Below are 10009 nucleotides of genomic sequence, written 5' to 3' on the forward strand. Positions count from 1 at the left end.
GCCAAGGCCATGTTCTATCCACTGTAATCTCTCTCACGGTCCTTCGATATAAATAAGTAATATTTTAAAATACTTTTTTAAAAACACGATTTAATGAAATGTACCGTACTCGTAATGGCAAAACTCCACGACTCCAGGAAGTGGCCCCGAGGCTTGCCATAACGTAAGGCGGCCGTGGTGATTTACGGCCAACGTCAGTTGAGCGTGGACAATTAGAACCAAGCCGAAACATAACATATAAAAAAGATGGTTTAATATTTTTTTCTATTTTTAATGATAAAATATAGTATTGTCATCTGTATGACATAAGTATACCAAGTTTGCAGTCGATACCACATTGGGAAGTGGGTTAAAATTGAGCTACAAGATTTGAGGATACGACAACAACAACAGATTTCGATTTAAAGCTATCGTGACTTCAGGGATTCATCTTCTTTGTTCTTTTGGTAAAGTCACGTAGAAGGGAAATAATAAAATAAATAAATAACCCCTTATAAAATACAATTCTCACGACGTTTCGGCCACAACGCAAGCAGCCGTCCTCAGGTGAAGAACAGGTCTGTCGTAAAGACATTCAGACGCTCCTTTGTCGCTCCGTCGTTGGTCTTGGCCAGCAGCCATCGTCCCCCTGTCCGTCACGGTCAGCGCGACGTCTCCTCCTCGTGAGCTCTCTACTCCACGTGCCTCCTCTTCCTGTCTCTCGGTGTCAGGCCACGCGTGCACCTCACATCCATAACTTATTTGCGCACTTGTCATTTCGTGTTGTAGTTTCAGCGTTCGCGTTGTCTTTGCTGTGCGTCATTGCAGGCAACGTACAATGATTAAAAACACGATAATGTCTTCTGATTGTCGCTGACCTTTATTGCCAACGTCGAGAGAATATTGAACACAACATATCGTGGGTGGCGGGGGGATTTCCGCGTATCCATTTGGGCCGCATTAACGTACCGACAGTCACCTAACCCAGCCCGCCCCCCCCCTTCACAAGTAAGTATATTTACAACTTCATAACGATTCATAGTTTTTCATTGGGGGGAGGGTGGCCAGGACGGAACGATCTGGCCAAAGCCGTGCGTACCGCTAAGAACCCTCCACCACCCGACACAAACACGAGACGACGTCAAGCGGTGTTCGGAGCGATGACGGGGAGACGCGCCAAGTGTGTCAGCAGGGTGCGTGGGGTGAGTGGGTGGGGTGAGTGGGTGGGGTGAGTGCGTGGGGTGAGTGCGTGGGGTGAGAGGTCTCCTGCTGCTCACCACACGAGGCTCATCTTGTCGAGCCGCAGACAGCAGCAGCAGCAGCAGGGGCCTTCTCTCGATGCGGGCGCCAGTCTGCACCTCGTGCTCACTATGCGCAACGACTTCACTGCTGTCAGCACCGGGACAGAAGAGGGGCCGCTAACCCCACCCCGCGCCGGGTCACGCGCACGTGTGCGCCGGGTCACGCGCACGTGTGCGCCGGGTCAAGCGCACGTGTGCGCCGGGTCACACGCACGTGTGTGCCGGGTCAAGCGCACGTGTGCGCCGGGTCAAGCGCACGTGTGCGCCGGGTCACGCGCACGTGTGCGCCGGGTCACGCGCACGTGTGCGCCGGGTCACGCGCACGTGTGCGCCGGGTCACGCGCACGTGTGCGCCGGGTCACGTGCACGTGTGCGCCGTGCATCCATTCGAGGGGCGAGTCGTCTCATCGGGGAGCGCCGCTCTCCCGGTCATGGTGTGCGCCACACCGCTCGTCACGCTCCCCTTGGCGCGTCCATAGCCACTGCTGTACGCGCTCCCGTTCACGTGGCCACTACACCCGCATTGTGTGCCGCCGCCGCCGCTGGTGCCGCCAGTCCCGGTGTCGCCGCTGCCGGTGTTGGCGGCGGTGCTCAAATCCGCGCCGAATCCCAAGCCGGCACCGTGGCGCGGCGGTGGCTCGGCGCCCAACACGGCCTGCAGGGCGTCCGCCCGCTCCATGCGGAGCAGGGACTCGAGGAGGCTGCCCACGGTGACCCCGGGGTCGCGGGCCGCCGTCACCTCGAGCGCGGCCCGGGTGAGGCTGACGCCGCGGGCCGCCAGCGCGGCGACCTCGTGGCGCTCGAGGCCGCAGCGTGAGGCGAGGTGGCGCGCGGAGGCGAGCGGGGGCAGCTCCGGGTCCAGCAGCTGGGAGAGGCGGTCGCACACATCCAGCGCGTCCAGCAGGCGCTCCAGCGGGAGAGAGAACCACGGGGAGGCTGCCGAGGGGGGCGAGGAGGAGGGGACGTTAAGAGGAGGTGGCGATGATTAAGTGGTCAGAGGAAACGAGTGGAAAGGGGAGAGGACATGGTGGTGGTGGGTGGTGGGGAGCCGTGGCGCAGCGGTTAGCGCGCTGCGGGACGACCCCGGCGACTCGAGTTCGATTCCCGCTCACGGCCAACACCGGTGACGATTATCTGAACTGGTCCTGGGCCTCCCCTATGTCGACTCGGCCTCAAGTGAGTACTTGGTGCGGTGTGTAAAAACATCGCCACTGGGGATACAAAGGCGGTCGGGCGTGATACTGGCCACCCACCCCCCTCGTGCCGGCCTTCATATGTGCTCGCTAACAGCACTTGCCCCAAAGGTATATAAGGCTATACGGGGCATCTTTTTCTTTGGTGGATAGAAGAGGTGGTGGGGCGGAAGTGTCTGTCGATGAGAAGACACAAAGAAGGTGAGCGGAAGAGGTGGTGGCGCGATGGAGCACGGCATCGCGAGAGACGGGGACGCCTTGGGGAGGCGTTCGTGCAGCAGTGGATAGATGACGGCTGACGAGTGCTCATCTCTCACCGTGTATTCGCTCTGTCAGCTCCTGTTCCCGGGTCTGCTGAAGAGGGGGCACTGGAGAGACAAACATGGACGTCTGCAGGTGCGTGTCCACGTGTACGTGTGTGTGTGCATGTTTTTACAGGTATGTGTACAAGTGCACAAATGCGTGTACATGTGTGTGTTCCTAGGTATATCAAGCACGTGTGTGTGCGTCTATACACGTGCACTCTGTCCCTCAAGGAAGTTGCCACCCCCTGTTGTACCATCTGTTGAGCAAGTATGAAGAGCGCTTGGGTATTTTATTTAATCAAATATTCCACGACCTCAATTCCCCATGAGTGGTGGAGCAGTTGTGGAGAGAGGAGTTGTCGTACATGCGCAGTGTGCTCATGGCCATCTATCAGTTGGGCGGCATCGTTTCACCGCCTGCGTAACGTTGTGTCGAAGCTGCTACCTGGCCTGCCGCTCCATATGGAGCTCCAGGTCCTCTTGGCCACAGTCATGCCCTCTCAGCTCTACGCTTGCAAAACATGGAGCCCTCTAAACTATAAAGGAACATCTGCGCCATTTGGAAACATTCAGGCTGACTTTCTCTGAATCCATCATGGGTTCAACCGGACTGGATTGTGCGAAAAGCTTATAGATCTTTGAAAGGTGTGGACACAGTACCATCAGTGAACTCCTTTGACAGGCAAGATTGGTTGGGTCATGCAGCCAGCATGTCCAGCCAGCGCATGTCCAAGCAGCTTCTGTTTGGCCTGATAGAGGGGGCTAAACGGGCGCGGCACGGGCTGGAAAAGAGATGGGCTGATGTCCTAAAGGGGGATATGGATCTGAGTGGACTTGTCGATGACTAGTACCAACGGTATCAAGATTGGCCGCTGTGGAAGAAGTTCGTGAAGGACGCTACTGAGTAGCGGGAGGCAGTTGACCTCCAACAATGGTGGAGGGTAGACGAGTGATGCTCGCAACAACTAGCGGAGCGCCGGGCGAATAAAACGTAGCGAGCTGGCACAGTGGAGAGTACAGATGGTGCATTTTCCAGTCATCTCAGTCAGTTAACCCACGGCACCTGGGTCTGTCCCGTGATCTCCTGCCAGCAGGCGTTCGACACTTCACGCGGCCTCAAGGGGCACCTAGCCTGGCACCAGCACTATGGCGCTTGATGTTGTTGTGCTCTCTTGCCTGCGTTCCTCACCTTCTCGGAGCGGCGGGGTGTGGGTATCCAGCATTGGGCTCTGGTCCCCTGCAGACGCTTCCCCCTGTTGGGGTTTCAGGTCCCCTCCCTGCAATTCCAGGGATCCCTGCCCCCGGGTGTCCTGGGCCCCACGGGCCCCCTTGGGCGGGCGGCCCCTCCAGCAGCGAGGGCCGCGCGTCACGAGCAGCACGAGCAGCATGAAGAGCATTGACGAGAGAGCCAGACTCGCGAAGAAGAGGAGCATCGCCTCGGAGCCACCTAGCACGGGGTCACAGTGCGGGGCAGGCGTCGCGGTGAGGGATACGGGTCAGAGATAAGGGTCACAGTGCGGGGCAGGGGTTATGGTCAAGTATAGGGGTCAGATTGTGGGATAGAGGTCAGGGTTAGTGATACAGATGGGGGTTAGAGATAGGGTTGAGATTATGAGCCGGGCATAGGGTTAGGGATGCGGTTGGGGTTGAGGTTAGGATCAGGGTTCGGAGCTAGGTCGAGGCCGACGTGAGCAGTGTGTGACGGGTGGGACGGAGCGTCACGTCGGCTGTGCTGAGTGTTCAGGGTCGAGTCGAGGGTCGTGTCAGCCTCAGAGTCAGAGTCGGCTTTGGGCTTGGGCGGAGGGCAAGGTCAGGGTCATCACCACCACCTCGTCATCTTCCCACAGGCGCAAACCTGCTGCTGCTGCTCCCTGAAGACCCGAGCTGGGTGGAGATGGAGGTGGAAGAGGAGGGGGGACCTCGATTCTCCGAGTGATGCCACCAAGCGTGAGGACCCTGGGGGTCACGGGGAGCCTGGCGGTGTCAGGCACCCCTCGGCACGTGGCCGCCTTGCTGTAGCGGCAGTGGATAGGGGAGCGCTCCCTCTTCACGCACTCGGGGTCCCGCCCCGCGCCCCCCTCGGCCCCCCGGATCAGGGAGCAATCGCAACACCTACCGCGGCACGAGCCGTCGTGCACCTCCTGCCTGCATCGTCATCAACAATAACATCACCGACATCAACATCTTCGACGTTGATATCACCAACATTAGCATCATCAACTTAACGAAGCCAAGGTCACGGCAGGAAGTTCACTGAACGAGTGTAGACGTCACCCCCCCCCCCCCCAGTCACCCCCACCCCCTCACCCTCCCCGTCACGCACCCCTCGGGGCAGCACCGCGTGTTCCTGGCGGGGCTGCAGGGCTCGGCGACTCGCTCGGGGCCCCCGCAGCGCGAGCACGGCTCGCACAGCCCCAGCCCCCCCGTGAACTCCCCCGGGCCGCAACGCTTCGTAGGGGGGCCCCCCTCCCCCTCGGGTGAGGCGTGCCCGCAGTGTTTCGTGTAGCCGAATCCTGCAGGGAGGGGGGGGGGTAGGGGGGGGTCACGAAACGGGGTCCAGGAGAAGGGGAGGGTGTGCGGGAAGCCCATTTGGTCATTCCGCTGCTGGATGAACGCCTCCTCCCCGACTCCACCCAGCACCTTGCCCTACGCACGAGATTAATCCATCGCTCCATCTCCCCGGTGGACGCCTCTCTGACGCGATCCTCGGCTGCCACTCCGTGATGAGTCTCCGTGATTGGCCACCATCCTTTGTAGCCGTGACGCGTCAGGCGTAAGCCCCACGGACGGCACTCTGCATTCACCTGCGCGTGTTCTCGAATCCACGTGGTCCTTCTCTTTCTGTCTCTTCGAATGTTGAGTTTATTTCATGATCCCGTTTAGCACGTTTCAGTGAATGTTCAACATATTTTACCCATCCCTACGGGTTTAGCCGGAGGGAGTGAACACTGGTCACACGCGTGCGTCTTTCGACACATGGGCGGTGTTCCATGATCACGCTGGTTAAGCTATACGGTAGATGTCAAACGTGTGTCCGAGGTGGTGTCCATCCACACCGTGGGAAACGAGACATTCCATCTCCTAGGAGATTTCCCAGAGGAGATATTAAAGTAGAGCGTTCCAACTACAGCACTCCCATCTGCCTCTTTCATTATGTTCACCCGGCCCACCTTCTATAATTACCCACACAAAGATCCCCCGTATAGCCTTTAACAGACTGTTAGGGCAAGTGCTGTTAGCGAGCACCAATGAAGTCCGGCATGGCACACGAGGGTGTGATTGGCCAGCACAACGCCCGGTCGCCTTTGTCTTCCCAGTGGTGATGCTTACACACCGCACCAGCTACGAATATAAAATCGTCACTGATGTTGGTGGCCGCCACCACTCCCCACACACAACGCTGCTACCTACTTGGTGTGCCGACGACACACGTGGCCACTGTTTGAGTGAACTTACCGTGCCGTGAACTTTGCGCCGCTCCACAATGAGTGGTAACACCCAACTCACCGGAGCCGACATGAGGTCATTCTGCTGCTGGTGATGATGATGGAGCGATAGATGTGGGAATAAACGTCTGGAGTCGGGGTGAGGGGGCACCCGAGATGAGTAGTGGGCACGGGGGCTCTGGGTGGTGGTAGTAGTAATAATAGTTTATTCTAAAGCGCCTTTCAAATTAGCAGACTCAGCGCTGTACATCAGAGGTAGAAAACAACAGGGGACTTGGGGAAAGAGGGTGAGGGGTACCTGGGGAAACACCGGGACCCGGGAGAGTGGGGGTCAGGGAGAGAGGGGTGGGGGGGGTCATAGTGGACGTGGTCCCCTCGTACCCGGCGTGAGTGGCACCGCGCTGCTGCAGGAGACGCAGACGACGCTGTCCCTGGCGAACTCGTGGTCCTGGCATCGCGGCCGACCCATGGCTCCAACGAGGCGCGGGGCCCCACGCGGACCCAGACGGAGGGAGGAGGGACCCCCGACGAGGATGACGGAAACTCCGGCGGCCAAGTCGGCGCACAGCGCGGGTGGTTCGCTTCAGTGAGCGGCGTCACGGGGCTGCTCGTCCAGGAGGGGACTGGCGCAAGGGCTGCGACACGTGCACCACGCCGCGGTGGGGCCGTGACGTCACGGCCCAGGGTGTTGATAGTCCAACCGAGAAACGCCCCGGACGCGAGCCTTTCCCGGAATGCCTCCAGCGCTGCTGCTGGCCGCGTCTGAGCGACGGTGTGACCGTGCGTGCGTGCGAGCGAGCGAGCGAGCACGGCCAGGGTATTCACCGAGTGAGTCAGAGACGTGGGAGGTGAATGAGGTCCAGTGTTCATGCGCAGGTGCGATGTGTCTTGTTTATGTGGGAGGCGGTTATTGCGCTGCGCTGCGCTACGAATCCGGCAGAGACCCGAGCTCGATTCCCGCTCACGGTTAACACGAGTGACGATTATCTGAACCGGTCCTGGGCCTCCCCAAGATCGACCCGGCCTTATATGAGTACCTGGTGCGGTGTGTAAACATCGTCACTTGGGAGACAAAGGCGGCCGGGCGTGATGCTGGCCACCCACCCCCTTGTGTGCCGTGTCGGCCTTCATAGGTGCTCGCTAACAGCAGTTTCCCCAACGTACGGATGAACTTTGTCTTTGTAGTGTTCACGAGTGATGTGTTCACAGGGGCTACGTTGACCTCGCGTTAACCCCGAAAGTGCAAGACTCTCGCCTTTATTCCGTCAACAAAAATACAGTTCAGTAATTATGTACAGAATTCGCTCAACGCATCGCCACCACCTCCAGGTTCGAGGCACGGCCCACGTGCTCTGTCAACGGCGAGCTGCGGTTTCTCAGCTGACTCAACCTCTCCGATGTGCTTGCGCCGCGTCGGCAGTGTTGCTGTTCGGCAAGTTGTCCGACGTTTCGCGCAACGATATCGAGGCTGGCATATATCAACCACCGGGCAGTGGCCGTGCTGCTGCTTTGTTAGTTTCTGGGCACGGGGCTGTTCGGAAGGGTCTCCCCGCTTTCGGGGAACCTGGAACGTTGGTCCAATGGTTCCAAACGCACTCCAGCGTTGGTGCTTTCAAATACCACTTGTCCCAACAGCCTGTTCAAGGCTATACGGGAGATATGTCTGTATGTGTTTGATGAGGGCCAGGATCACTGTTCTCCACAGTGACAAGAGTCCTAAAGAGGGGGCAGGCTGATATCTGAACACCGGCAGCCGTGGGGGGGGCGGGGCGGGAGGCAGCCTCGTCCAGTGGGTGAGACTCGTGGGGAGGACTGCACCTCCTGCTGCAAACCAGAAGCAACGACTCCGCGTCCCAGTCGCTCGCCACGACATCCACGGGGGTAGCCTGAGGAGAGGGGGCAGCTGCTGCTGTTGCCGCAATGTGGCTTCGGTTAATTCACATCCAGCGGAAACGGCTTCCGTGGCGCACCGAGGTTGGCGCGCCGGGTTTTCCCGACCGCCCGACGTAACGGAAAATCCGCGAAAGTCGCGCTTCAGAAAAAAAATGAAACCCGAAGAGCGGCGGCGGCGGCTGTGGGAGAAGAGAACCTCGACAACGACGACCAGGCATGACGCTCCCGCCAGCGTCGTCGCAGCAACAAAATCAGCAGAGGCGGCGCGTGCCGCCGGGTGTCTCAAGGGGTCAGGGGTCAGGGCGCTGGGCCGCCGAGGTCCGCCGAGGTCCCCCTGGTCAGCGACCACTCGGCGAAGCGCTGAGCGTGGCGCTCACCAACGACTCGACACGAACCTCGCCCTCCATCTAATTAGTTTGTTCTGCACTTGCTTTGGATGTTTTCCAACCCTGAGAATGAATTTATCGGCATGACCGTCACGCGGTGATTATTCCTCTCCCAGGTGGGCGGGCGGGAAGTGCTGCAATCTCCAGCGTGGACCAGAGAGCGGTGAAAACTCAAACTATATTTAAACTTTGTATTTTATAAGGGAAGGCCCACTGAGCTACGGAGCTTTTTCAGAAGCGATATGGCCACAAATGATAGCTCAACGAAGTGGCTTATCGTGTGGAAATGTATAGCAGCAAAATAAAATAGAATGCAGCAGTTCTTGACCTGGAATGCAGCATGCACCCCTTGTGTTCTCATTCGTTAAGTAAACTGTTAATAAACATATCGCTTTGATGAAACAAAGTAGTTGTACTTACGTGCCCTTGCTTAATTTGTTTTCGATTTACCTTCTAAAGAAGAATCTGGCCACGTCTCACACCCCCAGCAAGGGCATCTCGCATCCCCAGGGGGTGCACACCCCAGGTCAAGAACCACTGCTCGAAGAATGTGGAGGGAAAACCCCCGCGATCACGGGGAGAACAAATTCCAAATGTATAGGCGACAAGGGTGGGGATCAAACTCATAACCTCCTGCATACCAGGCGTGGGAGTCACCATATCGCCACCGTGGCACCATTGAAGGGACGATCTGAACGGGAAGCGGTGATATCTGCTTCCTTGGGCCGTTCTCCAACACGGAGGCGGCTCGCGCTGCTCTCTTGAGATTTCCCAACGGGGTTTGTCGCGCCGTGACGACGCCGACAGTGCGACTGGGGTAAGCGAGAGCGGCGTCGCGAATTCACGATTCAAGATACAACGGGCGGGGGTCATCGCGCCACGTCACTTCTCGGAGGAGCGTTACACTGCGCCACGACCATCGATCGTTTCACATTCGTGTTGCGCAATATTGGTGCATGCGACCCGTGCAGCCACTCGAGGCGATACATGCACCACGACGTCAACAAAACACAAACCCAGGTTGAACCGCGACACCCGAATTGTGACTCGGGGCTTCATTTCTCACCCGAGACTTTCCGGGTCCCTGCCAGAGAGGAGCAGCAGCACGTGACTGGTAACCAGGGCTCATAACGACAGCTCCACTGGACGCGGTACACCAGGTGCACTAGCATATTCCGGGTCGCCGACCCAAACAGACCCCAGCTGAAGTTGATCCCCGAGTGAGTCTCGACAAGTCGATAGTTCTCTTTGTTGCACCTATGGGTCTCGAAATCTATGGACCTCCGTGCGAGTCGAAGGGAGTCCGTGTCAGTCCTTCAGTCACTTTCTACAGTTTCGTTTCTCATCAAATATATTTTTGGGGTCGCTGGTAGACAGTAGGTTACACGTGATGAGTAGGGAACAGCCAAAGTAACTCGAGCTATACGAGATGTGAAATGCCAGGTAAGAAAATAGACCCGGCTGACATTTGGCACCAGTGCTGAGCGATAGAATTGTTTAGATGGG

At 58.0% G+C, this 10009-nt stretch overlaps 1 protein-coding gene across 1 annotated transcript; it reads right to left on the reverse strand.

Annotated features, from left to right (window-relative positions):
• Window positions 1-840: 840 nt before the first annotated feature.
• IGFLR1 (IGF like family receptor 1) lies at window positions 841-9843 on the reverse strand. Its single transcript, XM_078608011.1, has 6 exons — window positions 6606-9843; window positions 5102-5291; window positions 4634-4923; window positions 3968-4225; window positions 2791-2841; window positions 841-2216 (listed from the first exon to the last, which is right to left on the reverse strand). The coding sequence occupies exons 1-6, from the start codon at window positions 6691-6693 to the stop codon at window positions 1639-1641; spliced, it is 1455 nt and encodes a 484-aa protein (XP_078464137.1). The 5' UTR covers window positions 6694-9843; the 3' UTR covers window positions 841-1638.
• Window positions 9844-10009: the final 166 nt, after the last annotated feature.

The sequence above is a fragment of the Lampetra planeri genome, chromosome 29, assembly GCF_965212315.1.
Source record: "Lampetra planeri chromosome 29, kcLamPlan1.2.h2, whole genome shotgun sequence".
In the NCBI taxonomy this organism is placed as follows: Eukaryota; Metazoa; Chordata; class Hyperoartia; order Petromyzontiformes; family Petromyzontidae; genus Lampetra; species Lampetra planeri.